An 18,351-nucleotide genomic window follows, 5' to 3' on the forward strand; every position below is an offset into this window, starting at 1 on the left:
ATTCATTTGATTATCTTCCAAGATGATTATTGTAGGCATTTCAGTTCTTCCATTTTAACTGGTGTTTGATGAAGGAAACATACCTTTTTCTAAACCAGAGCGTATACAAGAGAGGATTTTTTGATAGTATTTAAATGACTCTCATACCATAAAAATTCTCACCTTACCTAGCTTATTAGGTCCTTATGATTATAGGGCTGATGATTAAATGATTTCCCCCACACTTCCAGGACAAATCATTTGCTTCTAGCTTGACTAAAGTGTAGCCCAGAGCAGGATAGGACCAAGCATGGCACGGAGTAGCAGAGGTGATGCATAATTTATTGTTCCTGAGCTGTTCTCACAATCTAAATAGAACTTGGATGAATCATTAATGGTATAAAGCACACCTTGACTTTTAGAATAGAAATCCATGAAATAAATTAGAACATCTTTTTGTTCTTGTCTCTCTCCTGGATTACTATCATACTTGATAGGTTTATACCTATTTGATTTTTAAGTTCTCAAAAAATAAAAACTGAATGCCTTTGGGATGACAATCTAGTAAAAGAATGAATCTCAGTGATTGAAACTGGATAATGTCATTAAAACCTGAAAATCTCACAGTTTTTAAATTGTGTTTTGCTACAGATTTAGTTATAGAAAGTAAATTCTCCATTTTCAGGGTTAGGACCCAAATTTTAAGTATTTTTAATTCATTAATTTCCCAGAAGACATGTGAGTGGAAATAATATAATCAGAGGAAGTTAGACATAATCGTCTTTGGTTCCCGGCTAGGTAACTGAGTATGAGTTGTAACCATTTGAAATATTTAATGTTAACTACTTATCTGATGGGTAGATAGTTTCCTTACAAAAACCGGCCTTAATTTGTGATTTGATGAAGATGCTGGTCTTCTTCCCAGGGTATCTCTTAGCAGGAATTTATTCCTTTAGACCAATTTGTCATCTGTTCTATAGGAAACTAAAAAAGAAAACCAGTTTTCAAGCTCATCATTCTGATTATACTTATCAACACTTAAGAAAAATATTAAAATTCTGTCCAGTATATAAACAGATGGCAAATTTATTACTTTCTCTTGAAGTTAAGTATCTAATTATAAATTATTAGTGGTTTTTGCTCGGTAAGGTTTTTCTGGTAATTATCCATTACTTTCTCTTCATTCTCTCTTACGAAAAAAAGAGCAAAAATGTATCACTAAACCTAGTGGAAAACACACTGCATGTTTTATCACATTGCTGTTTAAAAACAAAAGTAACTTTTCAAAGACCAACAGAGTCATTCAAAGAGTCTAAAGGACAACTGAGAAATCTTTTGTCTTGAAAATGAAAAATCAAAAAAAAAGGGTTAGGTAGTTTTAAAGTGTTTTGAATGGACTAGTGAATGAGCGACAGAATGAATGAATGAAATAGCTGGACCGAAGTGTGAAGAGCAGTGTTTTTTAAATGTTGTTCTCTCTGTTTCCCTGTGCAGAATTTAAGAAGAGGATTACCTCAGGTTCCTTACTTCAGTCTCTATGGAGACCAAGAAGGTGCTTATGACCATCCAGGCTCCAGCCTTTTCCCTGAGGGTCCCAATGACTATGTCTTCAGTCATCTTCCACTCCACTCTCAGCAGCAAGTGCGAGCTCCCATCCCCATGGTGCCAGTTGGTGGGATCCAAATGGTTCACTCCATGCCGCCGGCCCTCTCTGGTTTACATCCTCCACCCACATTGCCTCTGCCAATGGATGGCTCTGAGGAGAAGAAAGGGGCTTCCGGGGAACCCTTCGCCAAGGATCCCTATATTATTTCTAAGCAGCACGAGAAGCCATCTCCTCACATTTTGCAGTCATCTGGTCCACCTAGCCTGCCCTCCTCTCCTCGGCTATTGATGAAACAGAGCACTTCGGAAGACAGCCTAAATGCAACAGAGCGGGAACAGGAGGAAAATATACAGACTTGTACAAAAGCCATTGCCTCTCTCCGGATTGCCACAGAAGAGGCCGCTCTGCTTGGGGCAGACCAGCCAGTGCGGGTGCAGGACCCCCACCAGAAACCCTCGGGAAGTGCACATGTTAGCATTAGACACTTTAGTGGACCTGAGCCAGGTCAGCCCTGTACCTCAGCTACCCACCCTGACTTGCATGATGGTGAAAAAGACAATTTTGGTACATCACAGACTGCATTAGCTCACTCCACGTTTTACAGCAAGAGTTGTGTGGATGACAAACAGTCGGGCTTTCACGGCAGCAAAGAGTTACCTTCAAGCACAGAGGAAGGCAAAGAACCTTTATCAGAAAAGAGTCAGCTACATTGATCTAAGATGCATGGAGACTTTCATTTCCACATTTTCTTATTTTGTTTTGTTTTTCTAGAAATAGAGGTAATCAAGTTTATAGCATGCCTGTCCTAAGTTACAGTAGTTTGCTATTATATATACTTTTGTTATATCAAAAGAATTAGGTAAATTAACAAGTCATCATGAGCCTGACCAAAACAAAATTTGAAATTAACCTATTGGGTCTGGTACTTTTAAAATTGTACAGATGTTTGTGCCTTTTCTTTACTTTGCTTATATTCTTATAAGCATTTTTTAGCAGTAATTTGTACATATTTTAGAATTTGTGTATCTGCTTTGTAATAAATGTAATTTCTTTCCTTTTTTGGACACTTGGATCTAAATGATGTAAAGCAAAACCGCATCAATATATATGTGAGGTTGCACTAAAACATATTTTTATATGATTAAAACCAAACAGCTTTTATGTACAGCTCTGATTCTGTAATACTAATATTTATTTACTTTGTTTCATAAATTGTACATTTTTTCTTAATGTTGTGGATTGCTTTTCTATGTGAAGCATGGGATTTACTGTTGCGTAACTAGAACAAAAATGTATATTGTAAACAAGATATTTAAACTAGAGTATCTTATTCTGCACTTATGCATTAGTTAAAAAAAGACAAAGGATGTATCAGTCAGTTCTTACTCTTGTAAATTTTTTTGTCTCTTGTTTGCTGGATTGACTATAACTTAAGTGCTGATTGTGATTTTAAACTGATAGTACCGTAAAGCATTAAAGTAAACAACGTGCTATTGTGAGTTTTTTCAAAGCTTTATAAATCAGTTATAAATAATATTAAAAGTATTTGGTCTTATGTGAACATGTTGATCTATATACTCATCTAAAAATATGGGAAAACATTCCGCCCCATGTAAATATGTACAAGTGCATCACTGGTACAATTTTATGTAACTCGGTTGGACACTAGGTTGCCACAGACCTATGCTAGGGTGTCTTTAAAAATTAAAGTGACAAAGCACATGGGACTGTGTAGAGCTTGGTTATCGGCCGGCCCGGTGGCTTGGCAGGCAGTGCTGTGCGCTGCCCGTGGAGGAGACCTGGGCTTAGAGATCTCCTTGGTTCTTGCTGCACAAGTTGGTGACTGGAACTAAGGCTACTACAGAGGGATCGCGCTTGGACTCTGAGGGGTGGGAGTGGAAGCGGGGAAGAGGCATGGAGACCTACCTGCTCACCAGCCCTTCCTGTCAGCCAGTTCACACGGTAACAGGGTTGGCATCAGCTTTAGGAGAAGCCACTTTACCCTTTTGAAGAGGGGGAGAGTGTCACACTTCTGGCTATCTCAGGGGGAAAAGGAGGGAGAAGCTTTCCAGGGAAAAGAACTTGTGGGAGGATGATGTCTTTTGTATATAACATTCACAGTGGGCTTTGGTTGGTGATGAAGGTGGGCGGAGCCTTCGTAGGTCCAGAAGAATAGAAGAAAGGGAGGGGCAAAGCAGCATGTGTGCACACACATGCGTGTGCACACACACACGATCTGGGTTATCTTTGTGCTATATAGTGGATTATAATTCTGTGAAACCAAGTTTGTATATTGAATTACATTAAGGAGTGTTCTTTAAAAAGAAAAATAAATATACAATTACATGCTTGAGGTGTCTAGTTTTTATGTGTTGTTTTACATTTGAATTTCCCAATCTCGTTTCTAAGAAAATTTTGATACCATTAACATACCCTCTGTGCTCTTACTTGCTAGGCTCTGCCCATCCTGAGGTATGCTGATAGGAATGCTTTTAATAACTGATAAGGCAGTCATTGACTTCCATTTGTCATCTGATTAGAACAGATAGTGGTCACCACAGTGGAACTCTAGAAATGGAGTCATTGGGACCTAAGCATGGGCGTGGGCATAATACATTGTATCTTAAAAGAGTCATGAATAAAGCAAATTGTCATTTCCCTTTCTGCCTCCCTCTCAGTATACTTACATATCTGAAATTCCGCTGGGGAAACCTCTTTTAGATTTTTGCCGAGTTGACTGAAAGCAAAAACCAACTGGAATACATAGACTGTAAAATATCCACAAATCACAGTTCTTTTATTACAAAAGAGAAGAACCTTTTTAATAATGAAATTGGAAGCTCATTAAAGGTCAAAATCTATCAGTATTGCCATTGTAAAAATCTCAAATTGGCGAATTTATAACTTAACTATTTTGTTTTATGAGTCAGACTGTCTTTTAAAACTATGTTTTACAAAGGTGAATTAAAGGTCAACATAGCCAGTCTAATATCTGTCTTTCACAGCGAGGAATCCTTAAAACATTTAATTACATAGAGTAACGCATACGTCTTACTCTTCCTTATATGTGTGTGTGTGTGTGTCTGACTGTGATTCCAAGCCAAATCAAATCACTCTACTTTCTCCTCTAATTTATTTCATATATTCTCTCATTTATAAAACGGTTTTTGAGTTCCTGCTAGGAACTGGGTACTATGATGAGCATTTAGAATGAATAAGAGTTTTCTTGCCATTAAAAAGTTCACGTAAATAGAAGACATGTTATGTGAGTAAATGTGTACAATATGATGTTAGTGCTAAAATAATGGTACATTTGGAATGTTTTGTAATCACGAAGGAGAGAGCAATAACCTTGCTGAGAATGGGAGCAGGGACGGACATGCATCATCGTAGAGGTGGCCTTGGGACAGATCCTGAAGCACTATATTGACTTATTCAACAGATAGATTTTTATCATCTACACTGGGACACTGTCCTGTGTGACAGGAACAGTAGTGTACAAAACATAAAGCTCTTGCCTTCATGGATCTTATATTCTAGTAGGGTCAGGGGCATTAAAGAAATGCAGAGGGCATGTTTCATGATGCAGGATGTGCAAAGCAGTGAATGGATTAAAAAAAGCAAGATGTAGCTGGGTATGTGACAGGGTGGTATATGGTTAAGCTGGAAGGTCAAAATCCAATTTCATAATCCAGCCTAAAGAGCTCAGGTATGGCTCTATAAGGAAATGGGGGGCAGGAAGAAGCAAGGAAGGAAGGATTGAGCAAGAAAGTGGTATTGCCATTGTTATTGCTGTTATTATTTAGAAAACAATCACTGTTGCAGCAATGAAGATAATAGATTTCATAGAGAAAATTGAGGAGGGGAGACTAGTCAGAAGAATTATGAAGCTATGTTGTTTCCATGGAAATAAAGAGATCGACCTTACAGACAGTTGATGTGGTCATGAAGAGAGAAGGGACAGATTTGCTTAATGAAGAGGAAATGATAATAACCAGTGATTGACTTGGTGTTGGGGCTGAGAGAAATGGAGGAGGTATAGATGACTGGAGTTTCTAACTTGGACAATGGAAAGAGGGTGGTGTCATTAACCAACAGAGAGAGTAGATGTGTACCAGATGCAGGTACGATAGTCCCCACTTGTCTGCGGGGGGTATGTTCCAAGACTCCCCGTGGATGCCTGAAACCGCTGATAGTATGAATCTTATATATACCCCTTTTTTTTTTTTACCTATACATATTTACCTATGATAAAGTTTAATTTATAAAACAGGCACAGCGAGGTATTAACGACAATAACTAATAATAAAATAGAACAATTATAACAATATGCTGTTCTAAAAGTTATGTGAATATGTTCTCTTTCTTCCCGCTTTCCCCATAACCGATCTGATAACCAAGGTGGCAGGTAGTGTATTCAGCATGGAGACACTGGACAAAGGGATCATTCACATTCCAGCAGGATGGAGCTGGACAGTGAAAGTTTTCATCATGCAACTCAGGACAGTGGGAGATTTAAAACTTATGAATTATTTATTTCATGTATTTGGATCGCTTCTGATTGCGAGTAACCATGGAAAGCAAAACCATGGATAATGGGAGTCTACTGTATTGAAGTGGGAGCCCCTAAATACCTCAAAATAAAGAGTTCAATCTCAAGAAAGGTGCAATCTGGAGACTGTCTCTTCAGCTCTTATCACTTTGTCATAGCTGAGAATGCTGAATAGGATAAAATAACTCAGGGCATAAGATGGGTAGAAAGGGGTTTGGGGACTTTCAAATGAAGGATGGAGAACTTGGGAGTTAGCCAAGAAGGTACATTTCTGATGACAGTACATCTTACGTGTTCCAAACCCTAACTACATATAATTCTGTGAGATTTTTGGAAAATTTAATTTTCATAGGTTCTCCAAGATAATATCTGGAAAACAAAACTTTAAGATTGCCATTCTATGAGGGAGAAGGTCAACTCTATTTGTGGAATTATAAAACTGTGGTATTTCTTTGGTAGTGTCATAGCAGCTTTATCATTAAACTATTAGAGATAATTAAACAACCCTGTCATTTACAAAGGCATTTTCCAAAACCTGTGATTCAGAGAAGGTGGGTGAAGTTTTCAAGGAAAAGACAGACGGTTCATCAAGGAACCAAGGCTGACATCGAGACTACTCAACGTCCTGTCCAGATTTGCTTAAAGAAGAGTTTCTGGTCATTTATGGGGCACTCGTCTAGACCAACATTGCGATCATGACAATTTACAGTGAAAATACTAAGGCTGAATGAACTCGCGGTAATAATACAGGAAACACGGAGGCCGTTTCTGCCCTCCATGACTAAAGTTATCATTTGTTTAGCAGATGTTATTAAACAAGGTTGCATCCACTTTGCCACAGTATAATCGCTCCCACTTCCCAAGCTGTTTGGCGTCATATAGAGCATGACAATGTTCCCACTGATTCCTTAGTGCAAAGAATCCTCTGCTTACCCATACTCTAGACTCAGTAATAAACCAGGGTTGGCCATACAGCAGTTGTACTGAAGAACAGGAAAAAAAGACAGAAAATATGTTATTTGGAATTAAAAAGTGCCAAGGGATAACAAGAAAGTACCAATCTTCAATTTTCTAGGACTCTCTATGGATCATTTTATAGGTACATATCCATTGCTTAGCAACAATTAGGATCACATTCAGAAATATATGTTAGTCATCGAAATGAATCAAACAATCAGATGTCCTCTCTGTTGACTAAATACCGAAAATGTATTTCAAATTCAGCTATAGATCCCTGGCATGCTTTATAATTCGAGTAGATTCCAAGTTATATTATCTTGTTAAAATGCAACTTTAATCATTATGGTTTGATGTGAATAGAATTTCTTTCCAGCAAAAAAATAGAATGACTAATGATGACACATTTTATTAATTTATTAAAAATCATGTGAATGGATAAAGTAAAAACTTTTCTATAAAAAATGCCTGAGTCGTAAAATAGTGTCAGTGATCAAGTCGTATTCCCAAAGCAAAGTAAAAAGTTCAAGCAGTTTAGTAGATAATGAAGAGAGAAAAAGTAAAACAAAACAAAACAAAAACAAAAAACAAAAAACGAGCAAGAGGACTTATTCACTGGAAACAGTGAGAGATTCCCTCAGTTACTGTGGTGGCTATTGACATATATCAAACAGAAAGCATGGCAGCAGGAGGCTGGGACACTTCACTCTGAGCACTTGGTCTGCCTATCAAAGTTGATGGAAACTGTATCCTCACAGGTATTCCCCCTCTACAGCCAAGTTCTCAGCTCTAAGACAGGCAAAAACCATGTGAATCACTTAGACTTGAGCATCTCTACGTCAGTGAGAATTTGTGTTGAGTTCTAGGTCTGTTTATAAGATACCAACCCTCAATTCTAGGAATACTCTTTGTCATGATTTAAGGGTAGATGGCGGCTTTAGACTTTGCGGACTAAAAATTGTTATCCTTGAGTCACCTCTTCTTATTGTTGTACCATGTAGAAAAATCTGCACACACATCGGACATTGTCTGGCGACCCAGCTCCTTATATTGGGAAAAGATCTTGATATGAAAAAATTTTTAGCTAATAACGGTGAAGAACTATGTACTAGCCCTGTTTAAGTGCTTTCATCTATTCACTCATTTAATGGTCACAAACTTGAAAGAAATAATTTGCTTAATTAAGATTACACAGCTAGTAAGTGGAAGGCTTGGCAGTTGGGTTCTAGAGCATACTATCCAACAGAATTTTCTGCAATGATATCTGCACTTACCAATACAAATGCTTCCAGCTGCTTATGGCAACTGTGCACTTGAAATTTGGCAAGTGTAATTGAGAGACAGGATTTTCAATTTTATTTATACTTAATTTAAATTTCAGTAGCCAAATGTGGCTAGTGGTTTCCGAATAGGACAGCCCAGTTCGAGAGATTGCACACTTACCTTTGACATCGTACCTCCATAAGCATTCATTCATTTGTCAAATACTGAGCTCCTATCATGTGTCAGGCTCTGTTCTTGGTACTGGGTATATAGCAGTGAACAACAGAAACAAAATAAAACAAAACATCTGCCATGATAAAATTTGTATTCAGTGCTTACCATTAAATATCCTGGTAAGAATTTTGGTGACACAGTCCTATTGATTGCTCCTCTTTCTGTTGAGTTTTAGACCTTGGAACTCACCCAAGAAATAAGAACAAAATCCTGATTTTATGAAGGGGTAGAGAAGCTCCTGATAGGTAACTCTCCTTCTCCTCTTGCTGGAAATCTGTTAAAAGCTAGGATGGAAGATTCATCATATCCTCAGGATGGATGTGGGCTATCCACTTCCTGCCTTAGAGTAAATGCACACTCTCCAGCAGGTCTATGGGGAGAGAGACATGACTGGGCTCTAAGAAGGGCCCTGACAGCCTGCAGCTTCTGCACAGGAAGTAGAGGTTCGTGGGAGAGAGCTGTCTGCCTCTGGGACCCTGGAAGTGTTGCTTTGCATTTCTGATCACCACAAGTAAGTAAACGGGAGGAAAGCAGAAGACAAGAATCAGTCTGGGGTTTTGTCTTGAAGTCATAAAACAGCTCTGCCATTCCTTCTCCTACAGTAATGAAGAAGATGGCAAGAGGGAAGAAATGGAGGGTATATCTTCTTCTTAAGTGAGGAACCTGAGGAGAAAGACTTCTCTTTCTCCTGTTTCCCAGTGGTCTGAGCAGCCAAACTCGTGGACGACCATATTGTGAATTCTCCCACTTTGAAGAAAATGCACCATTGCCAAGGACCCACTGCCTCCCCCAAAGCACGGTCTATGACTCTCTGTTATCCTCTTAGAACCAGTGAGATTATTAATCAAGTGATATTCAACTGAAACAAACCAGACAATTAAATAAAGTAACTGCAACTTAGGTAAATAATTAGATTATGCAGTCTTTTCCAAAAAAATTAAGCTTATCAGAAAATGATTTGAGTAACTATTTTCTCAAATCTCCTAAGGAGAGTATATAACTAATATCATCCTCATACACAGCAGGGAAGTTAATTCTTTGCACACAATGGGTGTCTTAGGGCATTAGGGCTTACTATTCATCTGCTGGAACCTAACTGTGAAGTGACAGACCTTGATATACCTGCCAACTCAACTCTAGCCCAGTCACAATGTCAGATCTGATTTACCAGAATTATACATTTAGTATCATGGGATAGCATATATTTTTTTCAAATTGTACTTGAAATGTTACTAGTTCGAATTGATATGTGCTATAAATGCAAAGTGTATGCCAGATTTTTAAGACATAGCACAAGGAGGATGTCAAATTTTATCTCATTAATAATTTTTCATATTGATGACATGTTGAAATGATTAAATTTTGGATATGATAGGTTAAATAAAATGTTATTAAATTTTATTTCCCATGTTTCCTTTTCTAAATATTGGTACAGAAAATTGAGAATTGCATGTGTGGCTCACATCATATTTCTATTGAATAATGCCGGGGAAAAAATAGATCAGATGAGATGACAGGGGAGACTGAGCTCAGATTGAAGGCTCTTTCCATAATGAAGGCAGGAGATGATGGGAGCCTGAGATGGGTAAAATTTGTTCCAGTGCAATTGATGTATTAGAGAACAATTTGAACATAATACGTTTGCTTATCCGTGTCTTTTTCAGTGAGAAACATTATGTGAACCCAGGAAACTGCATTTAGCTGAACAAACGGTAGGAATATACACATGCACACACTAAAGCTCTTCACACACCTACCAGCTACCTCATTTCACCATCTGCGTTATGAGTCACACTCACACATAAAGCGTATGGTATTGTGACTTTCTGTCCCATGTCAGGTAACCCTCCTGCCACCACTGCACAATAACTCACTAACTGCTCCTCTCCCGTCACCCACTTCCACTAGCAAACTTTTCGTCTTTCTCAAGTTAAGTCCTGTATTTATTGTAGTACATACGTATTTCTTAACCATTTAATACTGTGCTGCTACTGTATTTTTCTTAATTCGTCACTGATGAAGTTTGTATGTGCCCCAACCTTGTTTTTCTCATAAGCCCTGTACTTTTTATTGCATAATTTTGATAGCACGGTGATTTAGGAACACATATGTCTTTCTATAGCAGAAATCACTTACTAAAAATCTATATCACCCCCCCTTCCAAAAAAAACTGCCTTTATAATAAAAGAGTTAGGTTTTAGGTTCATTTAAATCTAAATAGATTTTTCAATTTAGAAACCTGTGTAAAACTGTCTTACACCTTCCTGGGACTCCAGCATCCCAGAACCCTGTCCACTAAATGCCAATGTCACTCTGCAACCACAGCACCAATCAAAAAGCCTCCATAAATTTTCAAAATGCCCTAGCGGGTATTATACTGTGCCAGTTGAGAACCACTGGTCTGTTAGAAAGCTGGGGGAAGTAGATAAAGATGAAAAGAAACTTATCAGGCAGAAATTTATTTATTTATCCTAAAAAGCTCATCCTCAATATCATAGAATCAAACATTTTGGGTTTGAGAAAATATTTTAAAGAATTTGACAGTTTCTGTAAATCTATTCTGAATATAGTTGCTCACACATAAGTACACCCACAGTGTGTTAAGAAGAATCCTGCTATTTAAGTCAATTTAAAAATAATGATGGCAATAACTGCTTTCTTACTACTATGTTGCCACTATTATTCAGATTACCAAGTTCAAATCCAAGTAAGTCAGACACCAAAGTCATTAGTGTTTTTCTGTACACTATTGGAATCCATGCGGTCTCACTATTATCATATTTATTAAATTGTTATAATATAGGAGATTCATAAAACCTACGAACATACTAACTTTACATGCACATTCAAAGATCTTCAAATTGACGTCATCTAGGAGACTTATAAGAGTAACTACATTTCTTCATTCTTATCATAAACCAAGCTGAATGGTCAGAAGTGCTCTCTATATATCTGTGCATTTTTGCTGTCACTAATTGAATTATATGCAGTTGAATTTAATCCCTAACCTATTTATGCAAGTTTCGCATCTATTTAAATTACAGAGTTTAAATCTCCCTAAACCTATGAAGTATGAGTGCAAAAAGAGAGCGTGCTCAAATCTATGATTCCTAAGTTAAATGCTTTAGAAGGACTTAATAATAAATGAGTCATTAAAAATGGCCATTGAATTATGTGTGGATGATAAAATTGTAAGATTCGAAAAATAAAAAAAAAAAATGATTAGGCCCGCCAAATGATTCTTGAATGTTTTTAAATTCTCACTCCTCTTTAAATAAAGTGAAATTGGAATTTAATTTAGGCAGTACATTATGGTTGGATTTTATTTAAGCTACCTTGATAGATCTCCAGTCACAGCCTCATGATCAAAGAAAAGATGGTGTGCTATACTACACTAAAAGATGGTAAATATAAGAGCATTCTTAACTTTTAGTGATAAGAAAATATTTAAAGCTGAATGTATCAAGTTTTATGATCCTTTGGCTTCTTAAAAATAACCAACAAACTACTAGTTCTGGTTACATTGTGTAAGACAATTTACTCTGTACCATGCACTTCTCGAATGTGGTATGATAGAATCAAATCAAAACGACCAATAACGGAGTATTCACAAATAGGAAAAAGTACATAGATGCGATCCTCATTTGCTTGTCTTTGTAACACTGGGTGCAGGATAAATAAAAATAACTGCTCTGTTTTACCTTTCTGAACTAAAAGCAAAAACACTAAAAAAAAAGTCTAAGGAAAATTCCAAAATGAATACTTAACTGTTTTCTCTTCTAACAACCTCTGTTTTCATATCAACCATCCTCTTTTTTTCTTGAGATGGACAGGAGAGATTAATTAGCTGCGCCCTTAAATAAAAACGCAAACATCACCACAGAAACCTTCTTTTTACATTCTTTATCCATGAGCGAGATCTCAGAATTAAAATATCTACTTTGAGTCCAACTGGTAACTATAAACACCACGTAAACAAATCCTGCCTGGTGGGGAAAGACGGCAAGAATGAGCAGGAAAGGTATTTTTTGAAGGCCGATCTATTTCTTTCCAAATGTATACCAGGAAGACCTGCTCATTTTTTAGTGTGCTATACAACATCCAGCATTCGAGACATGGACATGGTCAGGAAAATCTATGCAAGTCCTTATTCATTTCCTTAGTCACTTTTAATAAGGTGTCACATGTCTACAAGAGATGTAGATCTTAAGAAGCATGGAATAATCCCAGAGCCAGGCCTGACACACCTCTCCGTTCCATTCCTTCCAATGTGCTTCCAGATTTGTGTGGGCTCTGAATTTGAAGAAACAGTAACAGGGCACTATTTTCGATGCTATCAAATAAAACGTCTTTTTATCAAAATTGGGTATCCAGTGGGTTTTCAAGACACATTTATTTAAAGTAGAACTCTTACTGCTTGTCTTTGTGCATTTTATTCTAATTCAAGACATAGAATGGGGATGGCAATGTGAAGCATGCAAGCCTCCTCAGCCCCTTCCCACTCTTTGGTGGATGTCAATAATCAAGCTTGTTCTCTTTCTCAAGAGTCGACATTGAACAGAGCCTTGAAAACCAGACTACATGGGCCCAAATCTGCACTTTACTACTTCCTAGCTATATGGCCTTGGATAAGTTGTGGGAGTCTAACTGCTAGAACAAATGGCCCCCCAATTTCAGTGGCTTGATACACACACAGTGTATAACTCTCTCATGGAAAGTTTTCTGGATTAGCAGGTGACCTCCCTGATGTGATGATTCAGGGCAAGGCTTGGTAAACCAAGTCTACAGGCTGGATTTGGCTTGCTGCATGTTCTTTGTATGACCAATGAGCTAAGAATAACTTTTACAGTTTTAAATGGCCACATTTTAAATGTTTATGGAAGTATCTACATAATATCCTCAGTTTAGCATCATAGTCCCCAAAGACTCAAATATTTACTATTTGATATTTTACAGAAGATGTCTGTTGTTCTTTAATTTAGGATCTCGAGCTCCATCCATTTTGTGGCTCCACCATCTTCTGCAGGTTCAATCATTAATCTAGAAAGAAAAAGAACACACAGAATGGGTGGGACGTGGGAGGATTTTATGAGTCAGGCCCAGAAGTGCAGCATATCACTTCCCCTATGTTCTAGTAGCCAGGACTCAGTCACCTGACCACACCAGCCTCAAGGAAGCCTGGGAGATGTAGCCCAGCTGCCTTTCCAGAAAACAAAAGAGAAAGGATAGAAAACAATCTGCAAGTCTGCAAGTCCCTGACACAGATTACTTAACTTGTCTATGCCTCCATTGCAACCTGTGTAAAGTGGGAATAATATAACAGGATTTTAAAGAGAATTGAATGAGTTAATTATTTCTCTGTCTATCATCTATCTATCTATCTATCTATCATCTATCTGTCTATCATCTATCCACACACACACACATATATTGCTTAGATCAGGGCCTAGAACAAGACAAGTGCCACATAGGTTATTACTATTATTTTTCTTGGCCTTCAGACTAGAAATCTATGTATACTTCTTGACATCTACTTTTCCCCAGGTCCCTAAATTCAATCAATCACCATGACCTATTGATCTCTAATAGCTCTCAGATGTGCCCTCTCTTCTCCAGTGTGCTGCCATTTTAAAATATAATTTTTACTATTATTTAGGTATTGTGAGGGTAACAGAATAGGATGACTGCCATAGAAAAGACAGTTTGTTAGAGTTTATTATTCTCACAGATCCCAAGAGGAGGGGGCATACCACTCCATGGGGGTCCATGTGAGGAAGGACTAAGGTTGGTCAGGAGGCAGAGGGAGAGAGGAGATCACATGGGCAAAAGCCTTTACCGTGGCAGGTAAGCAGGTTTAAGATTGGCTTGTTTGAATAATTTCAGTGTGCTATGGGGCTGTCTCTAGTCATCTGGTACTTGTCCCTGGGGTGATCATGTGGATGGGAAGTGTCTCAGAACACATGAGCAAGATAAAGAAGGCAGTTGGGGGTTTGACCTCTGAATTAGCTGTTTTGCATATGAAAGGCATGCTTGCAAGCCAGTTTACAATCTCTAGGAATTAGTTAACCTAGGGAAGGCAGTCTCTCTAGGGTCTGCCAGGCCCCAGAAGTCAAAGCATTAAAATATAGAAAGTAAAAAGATATGGTTAATATAGCCACTGTCCCTCAACTGGACTGCCTACAATGACCTTCTTCCATTTCTCTTACCCTTGTGAATATATCTTTCTCCCTGAAGACAGAATGAGTGATGTTTTGAAAGCCTACACTTGATCGTGTCACTAGCCAGTTTAAAACTATGCAGGAGCTTCCAGATGCTCTTGGGAGAAAAATCAAAGTCATTCACAAGGTTACAGTGCCCTAGTGTGTAGGCTTCTTTCTCTCACTCTCTTCCTTCGTTGCTCTTCTCCAGCCTCTGTGCTTCAGGCAGTGGCATGTCAGTTCTTCCAAATGCCTTGTTCCTTCACCTGCTGGGGCTTTGAACCTGCTCTGCTTTCTCTGGAAAATCTCTTTCTTGTTCTGTGCCCTCTCCTTCCTGGGTTAACAAATGCTTAAGATTTCAGCCCAGATTCACTTCCTCAGAAAAATGTGCCTGACAGCCCCCCTGCCAACCCCCGCCAATGTGTGATTAATTGCTTGGGTCCAATGTGGTAAAGCTAATAAACACGTACCTTTGGAGTCTAAGTAGGTTCAAATCTCAGCTTTATCACTTCTCCCCTGTTTGGCCTTGAATAGGTTATTTAATCTCTCTGAAACTCAGTTTCCCCTCTCATAGCAAAGGAATGACAATAGGAACATTCTCCTGGGCTCTTTGGTAGGATTAAATAATACACATATAATAGTTAATAATTTCTAAGACTTAAATGTTATATGTTATTATTTCCTATTAAGTCTCAGAATTCTTTGTAACCTAAAACTTTTGGCAGCTACTGGCAATTAGTCAGGGTTCCAACTGAGATCATTTTCACACCCCTGATTAGAAAAATGGTGTGATAATTATTATCAGTCACTTCAGGTCAGTATAAGCTAATTAATAATTTAGATACTGTTATGGAAATGACATTTGCTCATCTTAGGCACCAAAATGATTTCTTTGCTTATCTACCATGACATATACCATCAGCCTTTTTTATTAACTAAGAGTTCTATATATTGGAAACATAATAAAGAGAAAATAATAAAAAATAATATATGATAGAAACAAATATAAGAGTATCATTATTAAATTGCCTTTACTCACTTTCTGCAGGTGAAATTTCATTTTGACCCCTAATTTCTTTCTAATGAGATCTTCTTATTCTTAGGGTAAGAGAGTGAGGTATGATGAACATGCACATATACAAAGATTGGTTTGACCAATGGTTGCCAGGAGCTGGGAGTGGAGGAAAGGTTTAACAGCAAAGGGCCATGAATTTTAGAGGGTGATAGAACAATTCTAAATCTTGATTGTGTTGGTAGTTATGTAACTGCATGCATTTGTCAAAATTCATAGAGTTGTATGTTAAAAATGTGAATTTTACTTTATGTAAATTGTACTTCGAATTCAGGAAAAAAAGAAAAAAGGATTGGATCAATTCAGTTTTCTCTTAAGCTTAGGAAATGTTAATAATGACATTGGTTTTCCATTATTGAAGAGGTCAGAGTAATGCATTTGTACATTCACAAGACCATGATACAAAATTCTATCAAGTTTTAAAACTGATTACAAAAGTGCTCATTTGTATTTAAGTAAATGTCCTTGCCATGGAGGCAGAGTACTGCTTGCTGGGAAGTGGGGACATAGCATCCAGAGAGGACCCTTAGAGACTGTAGTTGTACCTAAATGTGTGGAACTTGGAAAATTCTAGATTTTTTGTAAAAATGATGAGAGCACCTTTACCTGGTATAACTACTGTGGCATTCCGATGGAGTGTGGAGGTGCAAATCCGGCCGTCCCTGCACAGTAGAGTGTGTGCTTTCAATACCCAAATGACTATGGTCTGCTAATTAAATCTTACTGCAAATGGGGTTTCATTCTTACTTTTGATGGGTAAAAAGAATTTTATTATATTTGTTTGGCTGTCATCCTTAGTGAATGCAGAGTGAACGCCTTGTGTAGAAACATATGGGTTCTTGGGAAGTATGAGTCATCAATTGATCCAGAGGTGCCAAACAAAACAAAACAAAACAAAAATGCTAAGAAGGTGGCAACTATCTTGAGGCAGATGTTGTTATTGTTATTTCTAATGTTGTTCCTATTCCCTTGGGGAAACCTTACTTCTGACTATCATGAGCTCTGTTTCTAGTTAAAACAACAACAACAACAACAACAACAACAACAACAACAATAACAAAACGAATCTGTTTCAATGTTCGAAGGTGCAAAACTAGCCATCTCTCTCTTTGTACTTTCCCTGGAGTGACTCGCTTATGAACTATTGATAGGTTATTACTTGTATTTGTTAAACATTTATGAATTCTTTACTATTTTCTGAGTGTTGTGCTAGATATTTGGAATTCAAAGACCTGCTACCTAGAGATTTTCTTATTTCTACCATGTCTATCAGCTACCATGTCTATCAGATTTTTCACACTACCATGTCTCTCAGATTTTTCAGGCTACTTCAATTTTTGGATCATCAGAATTACTTTTAAAAAAATTTCTATTTTTCCACTAGTACTTCTCCTTAACCCTTCTATAACAACACTCTATATTTGATACTCACCTGTAACATCATAATATTTATCATTAAAACTCTTATCACAAACTAGAAAAACATATATATATATATATATATACACAGAGAGAGAGAGAGAGAGAGAGAGAGAGAAAAAATAGAAATTCTCTATACCCTTTACTTAGATTTACTTATTGTTAACATTTGGCTCAATTTCCTTCATTTTTTACTATCTCTCTCAAAAACGTTTTTACATAAAGCATTTGAAAGTAAATTGCTTACATGATGACTCTTAAACTTTAAACACTCCAATGTGTATTTCCCAATAAAAAAAGGATGTTCCTTTATTTGAGGGTTAATTATATTTCAACTTGACTGGACCATGGGGTGCCCAGATATTTGGTCAAACATTATTCTATGTGTTGCTATGAGGGTGCCTTGAATGAAATTAACATTTAAATCAATATTCTGAGTAAAGCAGAGTGCTCTCTCTGATGTGGGTGGGCCTCAACCAATCAGTTGAAGGCATGAATAAAACCAAAGGCTGACCTTCTCCTGAGTAAGAGAGAATTCTTTGCTCAATGGCCTTCAAAGTGGAAAATCATTTTTTTTTTTTCCTACCTTCAGACTCAAACTGAAACATTGGCTCTTCCTGAGTCTTAAACCTTCTGGTCTTTGGACTGTAACTACCCTGTCAGATCTCCTGGGTCTCTAGTTTGCTGACTCATGCTGCAGATTTGGGACTTGCCAGCTTTCATAACTGTGTTCCGATTCCTTATTATCTTTCTATGTATATGTTATGTATGTATGTATGTATGTATCATCTATCTGACTATCATCTATCTCCTATTGGTTCTGTTTCTCTGAAGAATCCTGACTAATACTCCTTACATAACCACAGAATAGTTATCAACTTAAGTAAAATTTAGCATTAATATAGTATTTTTATCCATACTACCATCTGTATTATTCCAATTGTGTCAGTTGAATCAATAATGCCCTTTACAGCATTTTTTTCTCTTCCAGTATAAGATTCAGTCTAAGATTACATATTGAATTTAGTTTTTATGTCTCTTTAGCTCCTTTAAGCTAGAGCAGTTCCTCAGC

General features: G+C 37.4%; 1 protein-coding gene across 5 annotated transcripts in view; it reads left to right on the forward strand.

Annotated features, from left to right (window-relative positions):
* Positions 1-3,936, forward strand: part of HIVEP2 (HIVEP zinc finger 2) — a 180,200-nt gene extending 176,264 nt beyond the window's left edge. For all 5 annotated transcript variants that reach the window (XM_039869742.1, XM_039869744.1, XM_039869745.1 and 2 more), the window contains exon 10: positions 1,474-3,936. In XM_039869742.1, the coding sequence (XP_039725676.1) occupies positions 1,474-2,298 (825 nt within the window). In that variant the 3' untranslated portion in view covers positions 2,299-3,936. The remainder of the gene's footprint in view (positions 1-1,473) is intronic.
* Positions 3,937-18,351: the final 14,415 nt, after the last annotated feature.

The sequence above is a fragment of the Pteropus medius genome, unplaced genomic scaffold, assembly GCF_902729225.1.
Source record: "Pteropus medius unplaced genomic scaffold, Ma_sr-lr_union100, whole genome shotgun sequence".
NCBI classification, from domain to species: domain Eukaryota; kingdom Metazoa; phylum Chordata; class Mammalia; order Chiroptera; family Pteropodidae; genus Pteropus; species Pteropus medius.